At 29.1% G+C, this 26548-nt stretch overlaps 1 protein-coding gene across 1 annotated transcript; it reads left to right on the forward strand.

The window, feature by feature from the left end:
- Nucleotides 1–210: 210 nt before the first annotated feature.
- LOC132721310 (uncharacterized) lies at nucleotides 211–2596 on the forward strand. The gene has a single exon (XM_060705590.1). The coding sequence runs from the start codon at nucleotides 476–478 to the stop codon at nucleotides 1487–1489; it is 1014 nt and encodes a 337-aa protein (XP_060561573.1). The 5' UTR covers nucleotides 211–475; the 3' UTR covers nucleotides 1490–2596.
- Nucleotides 2597–26548: the final 23952 nt, after the last annotated feature.

The following is a 26548-nucleotide window of genomic DNA, read 5'->3' on the forward strand; positions in this document are numbered from 1 at the left end:
GAACGGTGAAGACTACTTGGAACTCGTATATCTCAATAAATACAGAGAGTTAAAAGCTAAAATCGGTCTCAAAATGGAGCTAAAAATTAGTATGATCGACAGAAAACAAAAATACAGGTTGTCAATCAGTATTATTCGTGAAAACATCGATAAAGCTTGGACTAGATCTGGATCATGAGACGCTTGACGAGACGGCAAACAATTCTGTCTTCAAAACTTTATTAAAAATATAGATGAATTAATAATTGATAATAGATACAACAAAGAAAATCATTCGCCAACAAAAAGAATTGCAACAAGACCACAATTATACATTAGAAAAAGAAAAAATGACTTTGTAACACCAAATGAAAAAAGAGTAAGAAGTAAATCACCATCATCATCAAGGTCGTCATCATCATCTTCTACAACATCAACAACATCTTCATCATCATCATCTTCTACGTCATCTTCCACACACTCTTCTGAAATAGAAATGGCGACATTAGAAGCCCTTGTTGTGGGAGAGATTTGTGAAGAGAATAATACAATTGAAATCAGTGAAAGAGAAAAACAAAGAAGAAAAAGAGAAAATGAAAGAAGGATTAGTGAAATGAGGCAAAAGGAAAGGGAAGAAATAAGAATGGCTACAGACGTGATAGAAAAAGAATTAAGAACAGATGAAAGAGAGGAAAATGAACAAAAAGAGAAGGAGAAAAGAGAAAAGTTGGAAAAAGAGAGGTTAGAAAGAGAAAGACTTGAAAATGAAAGAAAAGAAAAAGAAAGGCTAGAAAATGAAAAGTTGGACAGAGAAAGAAAAGAAAGAGAAGAAAAAGAAAAACTAGATAATGAAAGAAAAGAGAAAGAAAGAATTGAAAAAGAAAGAAAAGAAAAAGAAAGGCTAGAAAATGAAAAGTTGGACAGAGAAAGAAAAGAAAAAGAAAGAATAGAAAATGAAAAGTTGGAGAGAGAAAGAGAAGAAAAAGAAAGGCTAGAAAATGAAAGAAGAGAAAAAGAAGAAAAAGAAAGGCTAGATAATGAACAAAAAGAGAAGGAGAAAAGAGAAAAATTGGAGAGAGAAAGAAAAGAGAAAATTATGACAAAGAAAAGAGTAGAAAAAACAGTTGAAAATAAGGAAACAGAAAAAACAGAAAAAGAAATGAAGAAGAAACTCGAGGAAATTAAACACCAAGAAATAATAATTTTGAATGTAGGAGGAATAAAATATTCTACAACAAGAGGAACGCTATGTGCGGAAGAAAGCTTGCTGAAAAATATCGCATTACAGATTGATAATGAAGAAATATATATTGATCGGGACAGTAAAAATTTCAGGACAATACTTCAACATCTCCGATATACCCGACAAGGTGAACTTACACCAGCTTCTCTGTTACCAAACAACAAAATAGAACTGAAAGAACTAATTCTTGAGTGTAAATATTATGGTCTACTAAAATTGTTGAAAATAGCTACAGAGAAAAGAGAAAAACTAATCGGACTATTTTGAAATTAATAAAAGATAAGTCATATCCAGATATCATCATCAAGTAACAGAAGTAAATATCAGAAATTGAATTAAATAAAAAGAAATGTCATGTTAATTAATACATGTAAACACCAAAGAAAATATCAGAAAATGAATTATAATTATACAGATATGTCATGTGTTCTTCACATGTAATTTCGCGTGGAATATATATATGAAAATGTACCCAAGATACAGAAGAAGAACAGATGAAGATTGTAATTAATTATTAAGTATATAAGTTAAATATCATTACTTTAAATTATATGTATACAATACCTTAATTTTTCCTCAATTGATGTGTAAGATTTTTCCTCTTTATTGCTTAACAGTCACATTTCATTAGTACCTATTGAAGTAAGTAAAGAATTTTTCATTAATGTTTTTAAACAGTAGCTTTAAACAATAAAAACAAATTGTAAATTTTCATTAGCATAGTTTACATAGTAAGTATTGATTTATTATATTAAATTGTTATTGCATAATGTAATGGCAAATATTATTGACAGGAAATACCTTAAATAATAAATAACCGTTAAGGAATTTTCATATATTTATGATTAAATAATTTTTAACATACTACATGTATGTGTAGTACTTTCTTAATTAAGCAAGAACACAAATTTTGTGTTCCTTTATAACACAAGTGGTATGATTGATGGGTATGTAAATGAATGTTGTTGATTTTTATATGCTCTGTTGAGATTATTATACATGTATTGCTTATTGAAATATTTATTAACTAAGAGAACATTAGGGCAATGATGTAGTCTATGGTATGACTGATAGTTAAATAGTTTTATAAATAAATGTCACATGTTGTTATTAAAATGTTATGCTCAGATTAAATTATTGTATTGCTTAGTGAAATGTTTATTCACTAAGAAGACATTATGGCATTTATGTAAAATTGGACTAAATCATAAAGTTTAGAATTTAGTAAATTTGCTAAACTTTTCATTATTACATGCACTTAATCAAGTTAATGTTGAAGTTATAAATTGTTACAAGTGTTAATCATTTATTTATGCAGTTATGAAGATGCCATATGTAAGTGAGACTTAATGAATGTGTTTATATAATTCATTAATGAAATAGATGTACAAGTTAATACTTACCTGATGTTGGTTAATTGTAGATTGTAATGTTGATGGTCATTATTTTTTTATCTTTATCATATTATTTCTTGGATGTAAATACTTTCAACATCTAACATAATGTACATCTGTAATATAAATTATATGTTTATGATATAGGTGTTAAAAAAAAAATTGTATGTTCATAAAATTATTTATTAACATGTAATTAGAGTAATTGGAATGCATGTGTGAATTTAATTGTTAATTGTTGAATAAAACTTATACATTGTTATCTAAGTTGAATCCAGTTCTAGTCTATTATGTTACAACTCTAAGCATTAATTAATTAAATTATTTATGTCAATTAATTAAATTGTTTAGAAATTAATTACTCATGTCATGCATTTTTACATTACAAAGTATTTAAGAAAAGTTAACTGTACCTTTTGTAAGACACTGGTCTTTTGCTGTAATTATTCTTTCTTGTCCTGCTTAATTGGAGACCAATCCTTTAGGGGGGAGGGCAATGCTATGAACATGTCAAATTGTGTATTGTGTCTTACAAAGTCACGGGACGCTTTATTTTTATGGAATTGTTTGCCGTCTAGTCAAGCGTCTCATGATCCCGATTTAGTCCAAGCTTTATCGATGTTTTCACGAATAATACTGATTGACAACCTGTATTTTTGTTTTCTGTCGATCATACTAATTTTTAGCTCCATTTTGAGACCGATTTTAGCTTTTAACTCTCTGTATTTATTGAGATATACGAGTTCCAAGTAGTCTTCACCGTTCACCACGATGTACTTCGGGTAGCGAGTGACGTCACAAGTACTGGGTCGCGCGCTCCTATTCTATTTAAGCTACTGGGTTAACCTATCATACTCAGTTGGGCATTAAGATCTTTACCAACCAGTCGTAAGAAATGTACTCCAATCAGGAGGTTTGTACCCAAATATAATTATAAACATTTAACCTGTCACTGATCTGGGATCTTTATACAATTTTATATAACTCTAAAGTTGGTATTATAAACTTAACTTGAACCCATTTTTAGAACTTGACCCAATCTGGTATTTGACCCAATCTGGAACTTGACCGGATTCTGACTTGACCCAATCTGGTAAATCTATAATTAACTATATACTTGGAACTCGGATATTATATTATAGTACTAGATCTACATATATGTTTCTCTAATAAGCTCAGTTGTTTACTATAGAACAATCTGGTTAAAGCCAGATTAACTAATATTGTATGTTAATATTTCATGAATAAACTATCATGAACCAATAATAAAATCATAGATTGAACTGGAACATGTCTTATTTATCTCTCAGTAGGTAGAACCAAATCTAATTCCCACACATGTTACTTTCCCCTTATTAACGCCTGGCATATATTTAAATCCTGACTAGCTTTAAGCTAACACCCTTTTCTCACTTTTATGGGGGCGTAACAATATGATACCGGCTTTCATACTTTTATAGTATTTCGTCATCCTTTTTTGTCAACGAGTTGTTTGATATTTCTCCAGCTTTAAAAAGTATTTTTAAAAAAAAAGCTTAAATACCATTTTGTACTTTGAACTATTTTTTGTACTGATATTATAACTTCATCTTTTAACGGCGTGTGCTCCTTTTCGTTTTGAATGTGTTTTTTTTTATAAGATACTTGTTAAATTGTAAATGCTCTGTCGTCAATCGTCATAAAGTTGAAACATAAATAATAATTAGTTAGTCCGTTTCTAACAAACTCTTCATTGAGAAACTAGTTATCTTAGTATATATATTATACAATATATATCCTAACTATCAATTTGATCAATTCAGTAAGAGAGAGTGTCCAAATAAATTTCTTTATCTTAATTGATATGAGTGTAAATTGTCACATTAGAAGAAATAACATATAAATAATAGACTTGTCTGTAATGATTACATCTCATTTTGGCTGAGGTCGGCTTTAATTTCCTGTACACTTTAATAACAATGTTTTTATTTTGATTGACAGCAAAAAATATGTTTCCAGATTTATTTTAAAGAACATTCAGCTTTGTTGAGACTTTCCTTTCAAGTCATTTGTATAATGAAAATACATTTGCTGATTATTATAATGAAATATTTGTACGTGAACTTTTTTCCTGATTTCAAGATTATTTCAAGTATTACTTTTCAATTCAACTGGCGTCTCAAAATATTAAAGATAATACATTACGATTGTTTTAATCATTTTTCCCTTTATACTTCTTTCTTTCTTTCGTTAAATCAATGTTCAAATTATTTCTATTTCAATTGTCTTTCAAATATAGAACTCTATTTTAGAAACTTTGTGTTCCCTGTGTTTCCATATTAACTTTGATTAATGTGACAATGATAAATGTGATCTCATATTTTGTTTGTGTCGAGTTGTTATATATCTAGATAATTGTACAAAGTCATAAAGTTTACTGTCATTTTCCCTTAAAGGAACTCTACTGATGTTTCTTAACTTGACGGGACAGAAATTTTTTTAATTTTACGTTTTAAACTGAGTCCCTTAAAATTATGACACACAGGCTGATTTACGTAGATTTAAATAAAACCATGGCACATTAAATTTATCGACTGCTCATCGCACTTATACGTCTGTAGTTATCTTTTCAAAATAATTTACATATACATGTATTCTTTAACAATATACAATCGAATGAAATCTACATTAATTATCAAATCGTCTATACCTGAATACATTCTAGCAAAATGTATAAACCTTAAAATATGTGTTCAGTCTTCGGAGCACGTATGGTTGTTTCTCTTTAAAGTTGTGGCTTTTCTGTGGGCCGTAGTTACCATAAATGTACGTTTCTATTGTGAAAAACTTGCATTTGGAAAGCTGTTAAAAAGTGTAAAAAATAATCACTTAATATTTGTAATTAACGTAAGAATAAGATAATTTGACGATCAATTTGTTTTAGTTTGTTTACAGTTTTGTCACTATCATGATTTCCAGTGATTTGAAAAGACGCGACTCTATTTCGCATCAAAATGACGTAAAATGATTCTCACTAAACTATAGGTATACGAGAAAAATGAATCATTTGTTATTATACTCCTGTGATTGATGACATTGATGACCAATGGAAGGTCCTTTTGTGCAACATTTACACGTGTTTAAGCAATGACATATTATAAAACCTAAAATAGAATAAAAAAAATTCTGCTTGTAAAACATGGATGCCGTTATATCTTTATTGTATTTTTGTATGGAAAAAGGTAAAATATTGTATAATGCAAAAACACTTGAAATATCAACTGGAATTACATTTTTACCATAAATCTTATAGTTTGTCGGTCATTTAATTAAGGTCATATTACATAGAAATAAATTCATAACATGCACTATACAACCTAAAATATTATAATCTTCGTAAGCTAAAATGTCTGAGTAAAACACATTGGCCTTGAATAGAATGTTGTTCTACTAAATGATAAATATTTTAAGCAGTGAATGATTTTAAATACATAACAATTAGGCTAATAGACATTTAACAGCTGGTGATTGCTAACATGCCTTAATCCTAGTCAACAGTAATTGTGGATTTATACATTTCCATACAAAAATACTTTAAAGAAAATACAGCATCTATCATTTATTACATAACACTATTTTAATACTCAATAATTATCGTTGATTTGATTACTACTTGTTATGAGAAAGATTACTTTTATAGCAATAACTTTGTGAGGAAAAATAAATTGATAAATTCAATTCTTTTTTAATCACTTATAAATGTTTATATATTGCTATTCATAACAATTCTAAAACTAATCTATTTTATGGGATTTTTATATCATAACATTACATTTTTGTATTAATGTTCATAAACTTAATCTACCATTTTGAAGTATTAAAGCAGAGAGATATTTAAATCGAGTTATTCTTCCAGGTGAGATAGGTTTGTGTTATTTAGTTATTTACCTATAATTAATATATCAACTGTTCCTGTGTTGTCTGTATTAAACAAATGTTTTTTCGAAAACTTGAAAGTATTATGAAGATTTGATCACTGATCTTATAAAACAATATGGTTATTTCTTTTTCCTGTTACTCAACATCTAATATAATTGTCATACAGGTTTTTATTATTTTGTTTTATTTTAATGACACGTTTTATGTAGTATATAAAGGGCGCGCAGGTGAACAATTTTCTCTAGAATGTTAATTTGCTTCCTTAAACGCAAAGTAAATAGCAATAAAAAACAAACTTATTAATTTTACAATGTCTTACAAAGGAATTATGACGCGTATTAGAAACAATAAAAATATGGTATGTGAAATTCAGTCAGCAATTTGTGTATTTTTTATTACATTAATGACTCCCAGTGCTGATTAAATTTTCAAAGATCCAGATTGATTAAATTTTCAATTGAACGTTTTATTAAATTAATACAAGTTTGATAAGATGCTGAGGTTTAATTTTTATGCAAAGCAATGATCACTAAATAAATGCAAAAATTTCTATGTCAATGAAAAAAGCAAGATAATATAAAATCAGTTATCATTAAAATATATAAATAAAAAGAGATGGATTGAATATGGTTGATATCTGATGGATGTTATGTATATTAATTCATGGATACAAATACAAATTTCTCTGTAAGTAACTGACTTCTAATCATATGATTTCTGAAAGACAAAAGACCAAACATTTGTTAAGAATAAATTACAATTCAGAACGTGTTTATAAAACTGTTGTTGAGATAAAAAGAAGTATCTAGTAAGTACCACAAGTTTTATAGAATATATGCAATAATTGGAATATACTGCTTTTTAATGTATCAACTATACCTAGGATCATATATTCAGTTATTATATGCAGGAATTATTTATAAAATTTGAACCATGAATTCGCTTTTGTTTAAATAACAAACACAAAATGTAGAACATAAAATTTGTTATTTTTTGTAACTGTCATAATATTCAACATTTATTCCAATATAAAAAAATGGCATACTAGCTTGAAAAAAGGTGTAAAGTAATTTTGACTTTTACCAGTTTACCAGTGCACACATCATCTAGACTTAGATGGGCAAAATGCCACTTTAAGAATAATAAAACAATATGTAAGGCAAAAGGCTTATTACATACAAGTATTGGTGTAAAAATTTGTCTTCAATATGCATGGAATGTTTATAAATATAAACTCTATAACAGAAGATTGTATTGAAAGTGAAATTACAAAAAGAGAATGTGAATTAGATCTATAAGATATTTTTTTTAATTGCATTATTTGCAACAAATATTTAAAATGGACATTATATATAAGACATGACACGATTTTGAAAGGGCAAAACTCTCTTTAAGTAGAATATTTAAAGATCAACACGTGAATATCACTTGTAATACTTATATATAAATCACTTACTATGCTAGGAAAAACAACACGTATTACTAAATTTAAATTGTTTAATTTACCAGCATTCGGTTAAGTATTAAAACAAGCAAATGAAGTGAAGTTATGATAATCACGTAACGTTAAAAGACGGGAAAAGTATAAGCATTTCAATTATGCATATCCTTAGAAATCTTATAATGTATATAATTATCATAATGTATTTATGCAATTAACATAGGAGTTAAGTACTATCTGTGCCTTCATGTTTGTACTCTCCTGCATCGGTCGAATGTTCCACTATCGCTCAAGTAACCTGAGTGTATTTACTGAGCTGCAAAGGAAGCATATCATCTTTGTAAAAAATACTGATAACATATGTACATGCCAGAGCATAGGTACGTATAGGAAAATATGTCATGATCAATCACAACGAAAGTGACCTGCACCGTTTGGGAATCGAACCTTGGTTGCACGATTCACAGCGCAACTCTTTACCTATTGTTTAATATCTGATATTTATTAATTTCTTATAAACAACAATGTGATGTTTTGGGTATATGAAAAGGAATGTCTATTGACACTTTTATATCTATGAGTGTTGACTGTTGACTGATTTCTATTTGATTGACTATATGACATCTCTTTTAAATTAATAATTTTTTGGTTTTGATAAATTAAACAAAATTACTTCTTAGTATGCCACATAGTATTCCAACATACAAAATTTAGAACGGGTAGATGACATAGGAACGCAGAAGTGAAAACTGATCTACAATTTCTCTTTTAAAAGCTGAAGGTCTGGCATTGACAAAACGAGTTAATTTATCCTTTTTTGTGTGTGTGTGGGGGGGGGGGTTACGTCACATCGACACAGTATAGGTCATATCGCGACTTTCCAGCTTTACTGGTGGAGGAAGACCTCAGGTGCCCTTCCGTGCATTATTTCAGGCACAAACGGGTACCTGAGTAGAACCACCGACGTTCCGTAAGCTAGCTGGATAGCTTCCTCACATGAAAGAATTCAATGTCCCTGTTGGGATACGAACCCACAGAGGTGAGGGGCAAGTGGTTTGAAGTCAACGACCTTAACCACTCGGCCATGGCCATACGTATACTAAGTATGTCTGTTACATTTTCATTTTGTTCGATCATGCACGAGTAATGACTATCAAATTGGTCATTTCTGAATATCTACCGACAAAAAAAACATAACTGTCAATGTCGAAATGTTTCCAACTTTGTATACTTTAATTAAAAATAATTGTGAAAGATTTAATCGGTTTTCCCGCAGACACGGATGTTTCAAATATTACGAGATGCATAATAAGTAGCCGGCTAAGGGACTTTAAATTACTTTCCAAAAGTTAGAGAGAAAACAATTCATTACATCTGTCTGATTTGCTGCAGATCATTTATCATGTTTTTAAACATTTGAAGGTTTAAGTCAGCTTAAATGCAATTTACGCCAACATGAAAAATTCAGGTCTCCTATATTTTGCGTTGTTCTTTAAGGTGTACGATTTTGAACATCAGGAAAATGTGGAAATCTGTCTTAATATAACAAATACCAGCATTCATAGTATCCATTTACGAACTATTATAATTAATTTTAAACACGATTTGACATTTGTTTAACATCTTGTGCGAACGCAATAAATCACAATAAGTAAGTATATTTACGATTGTGTTTTTTGTTTGTTTTTATTTGCCCAGGGGATGTGTTTAAACGTTTTTGGTGACAGGTGCTTTCTTGAACCAAATTTCAAAAGTTTGTGTGCTTTACCTCATTTTTTGGGCCTCAAGGTGAAAAAAACAGTTGTTTGAATAGGTATCTAAAAATACATCAGCGATACCATAAAACTTTTGGAAACTTAATTGGAATGAAACTAGATTAAAATAATATGAAAAACAGAATCCTTAAAGAAATCGCAACATGGCAAAATTAAAAATGTTGCAGGTTCGGTTTGATTGAGCCTGTTCATGGACGGTTCTGGAAAGTGCAAGTTAACGCTCACGCCCCCCCCCCCCCTCCGGCTTAAGCAGAAGTCAACATTTAAACACGAAAATTCTTGTTTTAACATTCCGTGTAAATCTATAAAATTAAAACGTTTATTTAGATCTTAACTCAACTTCAAGAGTTTTTTAAATACCATAAATAAATTGCCGTCTGGTAGACCACATATCTTTAGTCTTTGTGAATGTTTTAATTTTGTTAATGACAAAAAAATATATATTTAAAGCTGCTTATCAAGATATTGACGTGTAACTCGTAAAAGATGTATGAATTAAAAATAAAAGCATTTACTTATCTTATACATTTTTTGGTGGCTTTGATAATAAATGTTTTATGGTCTATTATATAATAATGCTTTTTATTATCTTTTTATAATTAGTAATTTGTTTAATTTTATAATTATAAGACTGTTATAGGATAAACCTCTGACCCTTATTCAGTCATGTGTCGAAAGCATTAAACAGGGTTACCTTCGGTGCCTGAAAGAGATAAACAACAACAATTACATACAATTTACACAAAATGGTTAATTACGTTATGTCATTGTCATTGAAAAATCATTGTATTATTAAAAGAACAACGACGTGCATGTTCTTAAACGTATTTCTTTCAAAATTAATTTATTATATTTCTTTTTTGCCTCCAATATTCACGAAAAATGATTTTCAAAGAAAATTATTCATATCGGGATGTTTTCAAGTAGACAGTTTCATTCTTATCCGAAAGAAATAAGACACATTTCACTTGTAAAATAATCAATGCGACATATGTATTGTCTTGATAAGTTCCGTATGCGCAAAGTGTAACAGGGAAATGCCTTCTGTATATATTAATGTCAATATGTCTTCTTGATTGCTAAAATGTCTAATAACATTAAGGATTTTGAATATTTAGCTTATAGGTCCATTATTACCTAGAAATGTTTTTATTTTACCACGTTCCATTTTTATTATTTTTGGTGCCCTTTTATAATTCCGCAAAACTCACTCATTGGCCATTTATTTCACCATCTTTTGCTTCTATTGCTGTTTGACAATTATAAAATATAATAGTGATTCAGTATTTTGTACGGAAGTAAAACGTCTAACATAGTGTAGGCGTCATACTTATCTTTCTAGTTCCTGTGCATATTCAATATAAACAAAAGTTTATTTCCTCTCATATTGTTTTGCCACAACAATTATTCCTATAGACAAGAAATATCCTAAAATGAATATATGTATATGAATTGTATAACGTAAGACAAAGAAGCGTTCCCGACAAAAATGTAATAATAAGTTCTCTTAAACAAAGATTTACACCAAGCTTATTTCACGCTTAATACTTTTTTGTTACTTTTAATTTTTTTCATTTTTATTCTGTGAAACAGTATTAAAAACAATCTTACAGTCTACAAATTTCATATAATTTTGGTGTTATCAATGCTTTGAAAGAATTTTACCTTTTTTCTAGATTTCTTTCGTCATAACAGCAGTGTTAAATGTCGTATTGCTGATGCTGATTTATGTTGTTTTTCATACAGCCATACAACACATGATACCTGTTGATCCCTTATGATCAGACTCAATTAAATTGAGGCTGCAACTTTTATATTATTTTGTTTTTCTCAAAGCTTCTGAGGTATCTCCGCTTTTCAAGATTTGGACAATTTTGCAAAAAATACAATACGCCTTTTGAACTTATTATTAGTTGAGTTTTTATTTGTTATAATACAAAATACACTAATTTTATAGGGTATTTCACTGTGTTTTTTTTAATTTGCTTAAACATGGGGTTTAAAAAAGGGTGCCAAATTTAAAAAAATTTAAATTTTCAAAAACTAATACGGTAATTTAAAGGAAAAAAAAATTTCAAAAACTTAGATCATGGGAGAGTTTTTTAAAAAAAAATTTTAATATTGTCTATTAAAAAAAATTAAAAATTTGGGGTTTTTTTGCAATCTAGAGGTTTTTAAACCCCGAAAATTTAAACCAAAAATATTTAAAAGGGTTCGTTTAAATTTTTGATCGGGAAACTTTTTTTTTGTTTTCTATAAAAATTTAAAAAAACCCCATTTTTTATTTCAAAAAATTCGCTTTAAAAAACATAGATACGAGATAACTGATATACCAGTATTCGTGTAACATTCCGCTGTGAACATCTCTGTTATGTAGAGGATTATAAAAGAATACATGTTCAATAAGGTAGCACACCACAGTAATGTAAGCCCCAGCTTCGAATGGCCAGGGAGGATTTCTTGGATATAGTGAATATTCTGGATTTAAATAACTGGTTGTCTTTAAAATGCATTTTCAGCATGAAATTTGTTTTTGTGACATCTAATATGATCACTGGCCAATTCGAAAACATGGCCAGAAATCACATGCTGTTATTTATATATGTCAAGGCCGCCATTTTTTGTAAACATTGCTTTTAAACAGCATGCACGGTAAAAAGAAGTCATTTTACAGGGGGGTACAAACTTTTAGCAGTAGCGAAAAATCTACAAGGTTGAGGACTTGTTTCTTTGTGATATTTTGCATGTATAGGGAGTTGCTAAAGCAGAGACGGTGTTCCTTTAGCCTGTATATTTGCAGATATTTTTTGCCAGAGGAACGAAATGTGTTGTTTTGGGTCTCGGGCCACTGTAGATTTTGGGCTTCAACGGAATGAATTGCAACTTTTTTGACTGCCTGCCTACCGAGGTGGGATAATTTCTTTGTAGATTTGCAATCTTATGTCATATATGTTCTCAACAAAATGTGTATTTTTTTCCAGGTTGTGTAGTTTGGTATCAGAATTATTAGACGTATTGCTTGTAGGACATTGACGACAGGAACTTGAAATTAACTGTGGAGTGCTACCCCTAAAAGTGCCAGACATACCGCTTTAGGTGTTCTACCGTTATTAAAAATATTGAAATGTTTTATTAACAGTTATAGGCTATGCTTAGGCTAAGCATGTCCAAATTTTCCCAAGAACGAGTGATACTAGCTGTTTAATATGATATTTGAATTAAGATCACATCACAACTAGAAAATGATATAAATATTTATAATGTTATTATGTAAAAACACTATTTACTGCACTGAAAATTTTATCATACCATAAATACGTAACTTAGTGATATGTTTATTAGAGTTACAAACATAAATTGTCAAAAGTCTAACAATGTACGTTGAAGACACAAAAGATAATGATGTTAAAGCTGAAATATCTAATCTCTTCTATGAGATCCTATCTATTCGAAAGAGAAAATAGCATTTATTATATGTACTGCACGCACTTCCTTCTTGTGTTTTGCGCATACAGAGCATGTGAAAGCAATAAACATGTCGGACTGATTGATTTACAACTGAAATATATCTTTTTTTTTCTTTTTGATGAGAATAAAACAGTCTCCAAGAAACAAATCTTCCGATAATAACCTGTGCATGTACTGTTCCAGTATATTTCAGAATAAGGACACTAATTTTGATACGTCCTGATATGGATGTGTAATAATTTAAAAAGACATAGTCATAGGTTTTGCGAAAATTAAGCATGCCCGTTGTCCACACAAAGGTCTAATAATTGCAATTGTATAAGGTAACAATGCATTTGACATGCTTTTCTGCATGCCTTTACTGTTAAATAGAAAACGTATGCATTCTAAGTGACTGTAATATGTTTTTGATCATTGAAATCATTACTAGTTTATTATATATAAAGGAAAGGTGACATATTTGTCCTGCGTTGTTTGCCATACCTTTAGGTATTTCCGTCTTCTATTATTTTAATAGGATTTCATCCGGTGAGGTGGTTTCATCCCTGGTGTTGCTCTGAGGTTTATAACACTCAAGGTTAACCAAATCCATTTTTCAGCGCTACCTTTTACTGTGCTGGTGCGCCGTGAAACTAAACAAACAAAAACAGACGCTTATGTTACTTGACCCTGCTTTTGACATTACGTTATTTACATCAATCTTCCTTGCTGCAAATAAAAACATGTTTAAATAGCGCAGGGATATTTTTGGTCGGAAACTATGTGTACGAGTGATATTATTCGGTTTCCATTAGTCTCAGCTATTAAAGCTGATTGTCTGGCATTTTTATTCTACCTTACACTTCATAGACTTTCTTAAGTGTGTTATATCTATAATTTTAATGGTCTTAACACTTGTTTGATATTGTAATTATTTACTTTTTGCGATCAAAATGGACAATACTCCGTTTATTTATTCGACACCATTTTTCCCTAAAATATACCAAATTGTAGATTATTTAAAGTGAATTTGTCTACAGCAGAGACATTTGCCTTACGCATTTCATTTATTGACAAAAAACAGTAGAAATGTATCATTAGAGTAATCCTTTAAAATAATTAACACAAATAGATGTTGATAGAGTTTTAACTTTTAAGTGATTAAGTATGAACATATGACTAATTATATGTTGTTCTAGAACAATTTATTCTTTATCTTTATTATACAGATATGTCATATCGAGTTATCTTTCTCATATTTACCAACAACATCAATATAATTATAATCCTTCCGTGGTTGGTTGTCACATATGATACTAGATACTATTAATATAATTATTTATTGTAATTAATACCTTCCATTACCGACCAATCCACTTAAATTAATTTTAAACGCATTTTTGAAGCTGATTACGTGTTCGAATTAATTTTGTCTTGTAATTATATCATTAACTAACTTTTGCATAAATGAACACAATACTACAAGTCTTCTCATTTAAAATTCAAAAGTATATTGATAAAATTATGAATGAATATAGTAATACTGATTGAAAGCGTTGACAATATGCAATTAATCACACTTATTTGTCTCAGAGAAGAAAAAAAATCACGTTTATTTAAATACAAAAGAAACCAACTCAATACCATTTTTATGCTGTTTTAATTTGAATCAGTTTCAAAGATAAAGTCGATGCCTAGCTGTTCTTTTTAGTAGCAGTCCCTAGATAAATAAATTATTTTAAGGATCACAAAATGATGTCACTTTTAATTTCACTCAAGGTATTTTTAAGCAAGTGTGAAATTTTACGAGATTTAATGGAATTACATTTTGAAGAATTCGTTTCAAATATCGATTTTAATTATTTCTTCAAATGAAGTTTTTCCTTTTTATTTCCAACATCAGACAGAAAATAAAATCCAAGTGGCACTTCGATATGTTCACATCTATGAAAAAGAGAATGAATAAAAAAAGGAATTCTACACTCATTGCTTGGTGCTGATATGTTTCAAAATCTGGATGGAGATTGTGTCTCTAAGTATTTTTGTTTCATACACCATGGCAATAAGTTCTGTATAAACCAAAAAGTTTTCACATTTCACATTTTAAAACAATTTGATTGAAGCTAATTTAAAATGCGTGGATAATACTGAATAGAATCTTTGATTCTACATTCTGAAAGTTGCCAAACCTTTCCGAGAATTGTCATCAGCTTTATGACAAACTGTAATAGTTATGCAGTTAATACATACCGTATATTCCTGAAACAGTGTGTTATTACTGTTTAACAAGTGTACATATGTTTTATAAAATTTAATTCGCATTTTAATATAATAATCAAGTTCACTTTTAGAGTTCGTCTTGTATCGAATGAAATATGTTTCATATTAACAATGTCAACTATATTCTTTATTTAATTTGCATATTTTAACGTTGTTTAATTGAGCTATTTCAATTGATATATTAACAGCAGTTATGATAAATTACAAGGAGATAAAAGTTGTCGACCAGGTTTGATAAAAATGTACTCTAGTTTGATCAAATTTTATGGCGTGCTACCCATGCGATTGAAGCAGACGACCAAGACCAGACAGCAAGGTGTGTGATCACGTGACATTTTTTCAGTTCTTTACTTTCAAAAGCTTAAAAATGCACACAAAACTAAAAAAGTTTTTTTGTCTCGGTTTTTTTATAAAAACATTTTTTTCGTCAATTTTTTTTAATGTAAAAGGAAATTTATTGTTTTTTACAGCTGACCCCTACTTTAAATTGGTTTAAAATTTCCCAAAAAAAACGTAGACATTTTCCTTCATTTAAAACAAATTCAAAAAATTTAAAAAGGATATAAAAATTTTAATTAATTTAAAACCAAAAAAAACCCTTTAATTTTTTTATTTCCCTTTTTTGGCATATTTTTGGGTTTTAAAATTTTTTAAAATTTAATTATGTTAAATTTTGAAAAATTTTAAAAGACATTTTTTTATTCCCCAGAAATTTGCGACTTTTCTCTTTTTAAATCAATAAACAAACAAAGAAAAATAAAGGAAACCCTTTTTCGTTTTTTTCGAAAAATTTTAAAGTTTATAATAATTCTTCATACAAAGCTCTCGGTTATTTTTCAAAAAACTATTATTTTGCTGTTGTCACATTTCATTTTATGATGGTCTTTTTATACAACACTGGCAAGATTGACAATAACTTAATCTCAGTGTTGTAATAGTTTTCTTGTCGTTCATTGATTCCACTACTCTTATCGCGTTGAAGATCTGATAGTTAAAGCGACATAGTTATGCTCACGTGTTGCTGTTAAAATAGATTGAACTTATAATATATTTCAAATTAAAGATGATAATTTTTTCTTTTAATATTGATGAAAAGAAAAATTACAAAATGCTTGTATGAAAGAAGTATGTTGGACTGTATCCTTTTGAGCAAATGGTACATGCACAGTAGTTGCTAAAGGGTAAAAATCTACTTTTAAGGGCCCATCAGAAACGAAAAAACTGTTTTTTTTAAAGGAAAACCCAAATTCAGTTTACTTTATATTTTTTCCAAATTTTTTGATTTTTAAGCATTTTAAAAAATGTTTTGTACCTGAAAAAATTTTATAGGGGCAAAAAAAAAGTTTTTGTCATAAAAAAGGGCAAAAATATAAAAAAAATTTCGTAATTTGATTTTTTCATACAAAATACAAAATTACTGAAAACTATACAAAATTTAAATTAAAAAAATTTTATTTTTTTTAATCGTCATTAGCTTTGTAAAAAACAATAACTTTATTACCCTTAAAAATAAAAAAAAATTTAGTCAAGGTGCCCTTTGATTTTTTTTTTTTATTACCATAAATATAGAAAAAAAGCATATTTTTAAACAGACAAATTTTTTGGGAAGGACTATTTTCATAAAAAAAAAAAAAAAAAAAAAAAATTCAAATTTTAAATCAAAAAAAAAAAAAAAATCTGTTAAAAAATTTAAAAAAAAATGTTAAAAAAAAAAAAAAAAACCAAACCAAATGTTTTTTAACCCTTTTTTCTTTGCCTTCAGTAATTCGTGCCCCAAAATTTGCCTTCATCATCTTCTAATCATTTTAAAAATTAAATTTTTTATTTCAAATTTGTAAAAACAAAAAAGAATAGGATAATTTAGTATTAAAATAATTCCCATGGAAGAGTTTGGGGGCTTACAAAATTTAAAAAATTCAAAGTCATTTTAATTTCAATTGTATTTTTTGGGGCCTGTAAAAAAATGAGCTTTTTAACACTTTTTCTATAGAAGTGCAGTTTTTGTTTTTTTTTCCGTCTCCCCAGAAAGATTATTTTGGGTCAGTTTTTTTTTTGGAAATCTAGAAAAGGGGAATTTCAAAATAAAATTCAGGTTTTTTGTTTTAAATTTCCCTTTTTTCGAAATTATTTACATTAATTCAGGTAATATAAAAGTTGTAGGTTGCTTATTCATAGCGCTTCCTCAGAAATTCATAGTGACCAAACCCAAGGTAAATGTAAATTCTAAATGTAATTAGCGACATAAACAATGTAATCACTACAATCTCAATACCGCCGATTTCCGAACCATGACACAACAGAACGTGCCACAGAGTACATTCATCAACTAGCATTTCATATGATTATGTAGAATGTTTATCATATCTCTCAATTATCAAATTAACGACCTTTTTGTCTTAATGTATATAAATGGTTCTGCTCTTTTTGTTATCTTTGTTCGAGGGTTAATAAATTAGTCTTTGTCTGTATATTTCTTACAAAAAAAAAAGAATCGCATTGCTTTGAATAAATATGAGAATAAAAGGTACTAGAATGTAAATATATCATAACAATTATATTAAGTATTTCTTTATATTGTGAAATGACTAACATCTTATGAACATCGAAAGATTTCAAATACTGTATGTACTTGGAATTGAACTTGTTTTTACATATTATACCGTATTATAAAGATAAACAATTATACATGATGATATCCCGCATAGTTACGATAATTGTTTGCTTAGAAATAAAAAATAAACCATTAGCTATTTTATAAGATTTTGTTACTAGTGAAATTCTTAGTAATTGGGCGAAGGGTGGAATTGTTGAAAAAAGTTGTTGCATTGTATATGCCAATGTTATGGGAACATGTTCGTCGCTATATTGCTATAATATTGATGAAACTTGCACTATACGAATATGTTTTTAAGGTAGACCATGGGTAATGGGAACCATAGGGAACTGTAAAATTGACAACATAGGACAGTTATATGTCTTCAAGGTCACCTGTATGCAAAATTTAAATAAAATTTACCGTGTGGTTTATGAGCTATGGATATATTTCTGAACTAAGACTTTGCCATTAGAAGGGCTTATTTTCAGAAATAATCTGTTATATCATCATTATAAAAAATGTTTTTCTATTGCCCATTGTTTAGAAACAAATAATAACATTCAGGTAACAAATTACACAAGCAAAATGTTTGTTTCTAAACAAATGTTCTTAATATGTATAAAAATGTTACCCTACCCAACCCATTTTAAACACTAATTTTACCATTTCCCTATCTAAAATGCCTTATTCAAACTATTCCTAAAATTTACCATAATGAGGGGCTGTTTTCAAAGTTTGCCTAAATTTTCTTCAAGGTATATTGGTTGATCATGCGAAATATAAAATACTTTTACCGTGTAGTTTTTATTTTATTAAACTTTGAAAATATCTGGTATCATATTTGCTATAAACTTTTGCATTATTTAGCAAATAAATATCTACAATAATTATATAATTTAAATCAAACCTTTTTTTCTTCCATAAGGGATCAGAGAGATACATAAATAGTGTTAAAAATAAAAAAAAAGAAAGAAAAAAAATTGCCCCTTCTGGGGTTTGAACCCACGCCCCTCAATTTCAATGTAGTTTGCAAGCGATTCTAGCCTATTTGAATACTCTTCAAAGTGGAGGAAATGCATTACCCATGGTCTATCTTAATTTATTTGTCTCTGTAGTATATACTTATAGCTTAGTAAATCATAAATAATCATCGACGTTAATAATCATGATTTGCATGTACAAAGAAAGGTTTCTTGTAGTTCTATTGTTGACATGCGTTTACACAGCATGATTAAATGGAATTGCTTTATGAACACACTGTGATATATTTCCTTGAGAAATTCACTTAAGAGGGGTTTACGTGAGTGAGACAAATTCTTGAAATGTTGTGATGTTTTGAACAAAATAGTATCAAAAGGTCAGATAAGGGTGAAAAGTTTATAGCTGAATACCTACTTAGACAAAATGAAACAAAAAAAACACAGAAAAATTACTTTATATGATAAGTATAGATGTCTTTGGCACATTTAGACGTCAATAATGCAAATAGAGTGTAGTATTAGTTTAGCACAACACCTTTAAACCTAAGCGGTTATCACTGTTGTGTCTATAGCTTTCTCACGTATAGTAGTTTTCAATCATCGGTGCGATTCGTATTTCCCCCGCTTTGAAGGAGCCAAAGGGGCTTTTTGAAATCATTTTAAAAGTTAATAAATGCCCTTTTTTCTATTTTTTTCCCTTTCATCATGTGTAAACCCCCTTTGGGGTCAATTTTAAAATGTTTTTAAATATAAAAATTTTTAAACAAAACGTTTAGAAATATTATTAAATTTCATTTAAAAGCTTAGCACATTCACTTCAAAACACTTGAAATAGTTGATAAAACTAAATCCGGAGATTGTCAAATATGTACTTTATGAATTATTGTGTGTCTTCTATAATTAAAACTCTTTTGAAGCTTTATTAGTCCTGATATGTGTATGTTATTTAAATAATATTGAACATGAAATAATCTTTTCAATTAAATCTAAGCTGGTGTGTTTTCGAAATAATTCAGTCATGGATGTTTTTGCAAAGCGCTCATTTTCGTTTACGGCCTTTATCTTCGAAGTAACATGGTAACAAGCCTGCAACAATCAAATATTGAATATTTACCTTGGATAGTACAGTGTCTGATATGAGGAAATATATTTATTACTACTGTCTACGATTTGAAGACAATATTTTGCTCGTATTTTATAAAAAATAAACCCAACAATTAAAAATGTTTTTTAAGATATTAGTATTATCATTTTTGCTTGTATTTGATAGGATAATTTATCGTAATGATTATGGCTAGACATCGTTTATTTACATCACGTACCTAAAATAACTGCGCAATATTACAAAATTACGCCATCTGATATGTTGCTATTTATATGACGAATTTTTATTGGTAAATGGTCGAGGTTTATCTTAATCAGGATTGATCAATACTTGGTAAATCAATCGTTCAGCAATATAACCCTAATTATATATACTTTCTAAAAAATGTGTACATTTTATAAAATTAATCTCTTATCCAATATTTAATTATTGTTAAACACATCCTTAACATTTCTGCAAAATTAAAAAAAAATACGGATTTTTTAGCCAGAATGTTTAAACTACACATATAACTAATGTATCTGTTCGCGTGAAAATGTAATGCTTTTCTTTTTAAATGGTAATCGTGTGAAAAGGGATTCCTCTTTTTTGTAATGCTTGCTGTCTAAACAATTATTTTCTGTCGATTCTTTTGACAATTCAGGCAGTAACTGATGTCTTTTGAGATTATGTTCTGGACGTGGTCAGTCAAATATGTAACAGGTTAATTTATTTCTATAATAATATCACATACGTAAAGTGGCTAGAGAGCTCTCCTTATTGATGACAAAAACCGCGTTTCATTTCACTGTAATAATGGAAGACTGCTTTTGCAAATCAACTAAAGATAAGTTATAAATACTTTGGCATTCACTGTTTGAATTATATGAGTGGTAAAAGGCACATTTATGTCGCATTTGATGCCCTAGGAATTTGATAAGCCCGAGGGATTTGGGAGAGTTTTCAATCCCCACCTATCGTTATCTATGCTCTCTGGGAACGTGTTAGTTTGCGTTTTATTAATGGTCCCACACTTTATCTTCCTGTTGTTACATTTTGATGTATTTTTTATTAAGTTAAGTGTTAAGGATTGAATTCAACAGAAGTCGATGATAGGGGGCATGATAGATGATGCTCTTATAGAGACACTCAATCAAACCCAATCTGCGAATTTTACCCCTTACTATTTTTATTGCACCCAACTTTCCAGATATTCATACGTCACAAGAAGGAATAAGTAGAAAATTTAGCATATTGATATGTTATTATCAATCACCTGGTGTTCACTATGTGTATCTTGACTTAATGTTATATATTTTTAGCATTTGATTCCCTTCGTCAGATCCTGAAAAGAACACATTCCTTCTGAGAATTTGCTTTACACTTGGTCACAAAAATGTTTGATGGAGTCATTAATCTTTATAATTGAATCTAGAATGTGTTCTCTTACATCGTGTCTTTAAAGTAATTGCGCAATGTGAGCTTCAATTTATTAAGGATAGCACGTTTATTCAAGTTTAGTCGTCTTATGTGAATTTCCTGTCTATTAAAAGTACAACTTCTTAAATTTATTGTTATTTATGGCAGTGGATGACATTTGACAATGAATATCTACAGTGTGTATTGCATGTAATAATTTTTTTAAAGCAAATATTGACTAATCTTTTTCATTATTTTTTTTAATTTCATAATAAAGCTCAGGCTTCCTTTTTCTCTATATTTCTATCTTTGTATGCTTGTTTGTTAAAAATATATTTACGCATCTATGTTTGTTGTAGATATGGTTGTTATTTTTATTTGAGCAAGTAGTTGATAAAGGAAACACATGATAGTTTTAATGATTGTATGCTATGTTGTTTGTTTGGTTGTTGTTTTCTTGTTGGTTTTTTGATTGTTGTTGTTTTCCCGTCGATTCTAACTCATTTATTATTTCCAGGAACCTTTCGGTAACAGAAGTCTTCTGAGATTCCCTGTATATCATGATCTCAAAAAATGTTTGATGGAGTCATTAATCTTTATAATTGAATTCAGCAATCGTTCACTTGCACCGTGTCCCTAAAGTAATTGCACGAAGTCAGCTTAAATTTATTAAGGATAGCACGTTAATACAAGTTTGGTCCGTCTAATGTCTGAGTTTAATGAATTTCCTTTTTATTCAAAGTACAACTTCTAAAATCTTGTTTGCTACATTGATTGTCATTGTTGGCAATAATTGAAATATGACAATATTAACAGTGTGCAGTGAGCAAATATTAGCTGAAATGTGGACTTTTTTCTCTCAGTCTTTTCGTTAAATTTCATTATAAATTTTAGATTTTTCTTTCTTTCTTTCGTTCTTTCTTTGTATGCTTGTTTGTTTGAAAAATCTTTTTACGCATCTATGTTTGTTGTTGTCATGGATGCTTTTTAGTTGAGCAAGTATTTTATAAAGGATATACAAGATAATATATGTTACTTGATTTTGATTATTTTATAAAACTTTCAGAATAACGAACATTCAATGCTATGGTTTTGTTGTTGTTCTTGTTTTTCTTCGCTTCCAAATCATATTTATTATTTCCGGGAACCTAGCGACAACAGAAGTCTTCTGAGATTCGTTTTATGTCATGGTTGCAGAGACGTGTGTCGCTGCTCTAAATCATTGTAATTTGTTCTTGACAACTTCAATAATTTCCCATCCAGCAGAGTGTTCATTTTATAGGACACTATCTTCCTCAAGTCATTATTCCTCTATCAATATAAGACGTTAGTTATGCGTTGTGTGGTCTATATTCATTCCACATTAAACTACTACGAGTTGGTTTTTATATTATATTTTTCTGTATAGGTAAACTGTTCACGAAAAGCAATTGTAAGCACATTAAGAATACTTTGTAGCATATATAAGTTGGTTTATTAATCACAATATTTGTATAGGAATAAACAAAAAATGTCCCACTATGAAATATCATCATAAGTTATAAAACAATATAGGGAGCTAAGGAAGAGAGTGATTGTGTATCTTTGTTTATATAGTCTTTTATGATTTCTATTCGCTTAAAGGAATTCCACTGAGGTCAAAAAGCCTTTAAACATTAAATATGATTTTTCAACAAAGACCAGTTTGAGCACTTAAAATAAGATATATTAAAGATAATGCGAGAATATGTTCAGAAATATATTGAAATTGCATTTTTTATGTTACTCATTGTGCCCAATATGAGTGAAAAACAGTGTGACGCCTTTTATTTTGGGGTATTTGTTCACAATTAAAACCAATTATCATGAACAAAATGGAGTGAGGGAATGATTTGGAATGTTTGTACACAAGTGATTGGTCTAGAACTAAATTAAATGGGACACAAGGTTACCTTTTAAAAAAGCTAGTAGCGACTCGCTACTCGTAATTTTTTTCCAGGGGTGTGTTTAAATGTAAAAATGACAGTTCTGTTAGCTTAAGAGACTTCAGCGAACATTAAAATAAAAGTGACATATAAAGTTATGGAAGCCAGTTCTCTCAGATTAACAAAGAGGAATATGAGTATATATGAAGATGCATGTAAACAGATGGATAAGTCCCTATGTCTATGCACATTTACTATATGGCCTGTTGACCTTGACCAAAAAAATGTTAGATAGGTAGAATTCATAAAGATGTCTCTTTATACGAAGTTAAGTTGTGATATGATATTTAGTATTGAAATGAGTGACAGACACAAGTCCTATACAGGAATATATTACTAAAGAACTATCTTGGGTGTGGGCGAATTTAGATTCATGGGGCATGATTAACATTTAATTTGTACAAGTTCTCAAGGCATATTCAATAATAAAGCTGGAGGCATTGAAGTTAATATCAATAAGATTAAAGTTAACATATTTTCCCTAAGCATTTTAATAAAAATTATGTCCACTTCATCTTGGTATGTGAAACATTTTAAACAAATGAATATGATGTAGATACATGAACAAAATTTTAAAGTGGTCAACAAGGCAATACCACATGCTAAATATTTAAGGGTTAGACATTAATAAGGTATAAAGGTGTGCGTCTGTGTTTCTATATAAGACGTGTCCTTGACCTTTGTGTACAACAATATATACAACTATGAAAGAGGACTCCTGTAGTGTGGTTAATGTGCAGTCTTTGGTTTCATAGATATCATTTAAAGAGAAACTAAATTACACATTAGGGACAACAGATGAATAGTGATCCCAATTCCTGTTTATGCTCACCAGAGCACAACTTGCTCATAGTGAGCATAAAAGGGAATTATATTGTGAGAGGGCTTGGTATAATGATCATCTCCTGTGACAATAATCAACACAAATATAGTTTATTCCTTTTCCCTTTATATCTAATACTATCCCAGATCCCGGGATTTCCCCCCCCCCATCCTAAATAACGGAAAGGATAAAAAGACCGGAAAAAAAAGGAAAAGAAAAAAATGCATAGAACCAGATGTACACTTATGTTTATTAACCAAACGAAAACTTACTACAGAGAAAATAGGTGAAATCGCTAAATCAAAAGTCAGTGTAAATATGATTTATTGCAAAGAATTCATGAAAACAAACATTTTAATCATCATTATATCTTTGCGCTCAAAGCAATACTTGCTGCTTTTTATAAATGGCGTGAAAATTGAAGGTTTTTTTAACGCTATGTAAGATTAAATTTGATTGGCTAAGTAATTTTGGATTCCAGCCATGACAGATAAATTTTGTAGAAAGCTGGAAGCCAAGCTACTATTAAATTTTTGAATGGATTCGGAGTTTTAGGTTGTTTCTCAGTAAAATCCTAATGTAATACCGGCTCGCCATGGCGAGCCGGCATTAGTCTCGAAAACAAAATTCAAGTCGTCGTGTCTAAAGACTTCTGTGGAGTCCCTTTGGTGTAGAAAATATTTTACAGATTTCGAAAAGCTAAGCAAACTAAACTGAAAAATTAGAGACACCATTTTTCAAATAGGATGGAGATACTGTATAGAAATGAAGCTGAACAAAAAAGTAGAAATGAAATGAAATTGGCCAACGCTAACATTTACAAAATAATGCAATATTGACATAAGAAAAAGCGTAATACGTGGCTTAAAAATTGATTACTTTGATTGATTTTGTAAAACAACGATCTGTGATTTAAATTTTGGCATATCTATTACATGTAATATGTTGCTTGAATTTGAACATTTTTGAATAATTGAGGAAAGATAGTACGAAACTTACTCATAGTATTCGGCTTGTTCACAATAAAAGAGGAGCAAAATTGACCATTGATGTCCATTTTTTATCACCAGAAAAGTTAAATGAAAAATGAACTTCTGTGTTCGATAGCTAGTTCTGGCTGCTTCAACTTAAGCATCACAACGAATTAAAATAAACTAAAAAAGTAGTATAATAATGGCTGTTATTCTTCTGATATTTATTTATTATTATTAAATCAAAAATTGGCGAATGTAAATCATGAACATAGGCATGTTGTTTTTTGTTATTGTTTGTTTGTTGTTTTTTTATTCTATTATTATTTTTAATGATATATTTATTTCAGTTAACTAGAAACTATGTGGTCCAATGGAGTTTTTAACATTGATGGTATAATTAGCTTGTATTATGTTCTTTCCTCGGTAAATGAAAGGCATTAAAATGTATTGTAAATTCGTATATTTTAATTAATAACATATATTTAAATAAACAAAAGGCTATCTGCCAAATTCTATTGCATGTTATTTTTAATATTTATTTCCAGCAAGACTTTCATGTATATTCGTACATTTTCTTACATTAAAATATCTAATGCAAAATGTAACATGTCATTTATACCGCTTTTTGTACTAACATAATTAAATTTTATGTTAAATTATTTAATATAAAACTAATTTGCAATTAAAGATGTTAAATAGTTTCTAGGAAGGAAAGGATGATGCTTTATAATATTCATAATTGATGCCAAGTAGAAGAAGATAAGCTCCAACATTGCATTTCGTCTTAATAAACTCTTAATGTGTTTTTAATGATATTTTAATGCTCATCTAACAAGTATCAATTAAGCCTATTTTGATATTAAAGCCTTTCATAATAGAATTTACATTTTTCTGTAATTAGCATTTTGAAATATATATATTAAAAACCAATTATTCTTTTTTCTATGAGTTAAATAGGGGTACATTTATTTAGTCTGTAGACCAGATGATTTGATTTTAAATTTCATAAGATCCTTAATTCTGCAATGAATATAGATTGCCATATAATAGTGCTAGAAACTCTGCCGCGACGTCAATCATTTTGCGTGAGTGTAGTGTATTAGAGGGAATATATGCATTTACTTTAAACTATATTGCTTTTAAATTGTATTATTGGTAATAAAATATTACTTATCTATTCATTGAAGTACACCATCAGTGAGATCTTTGGAAGCAATCATGTATGACTCAA

This window comes from Ruditapes philippinarum, unplaced genomic scaffold (genome assembly GCF_026571515.1).
Source record: "Ruditapes philippinarum isolate M1 unplaced genomic scaffold, ASM2657151v2 ctg1039_1_1_1_1, whole genome shotgun sequence".
Classification (NCBI taxonomy): domain Eukaryota; kingdom Metazoa; phylum Mollusca; class Bivalvia; order Venerida; family Veneridae; genus Ruditapes; species Ruditapes philippinarum.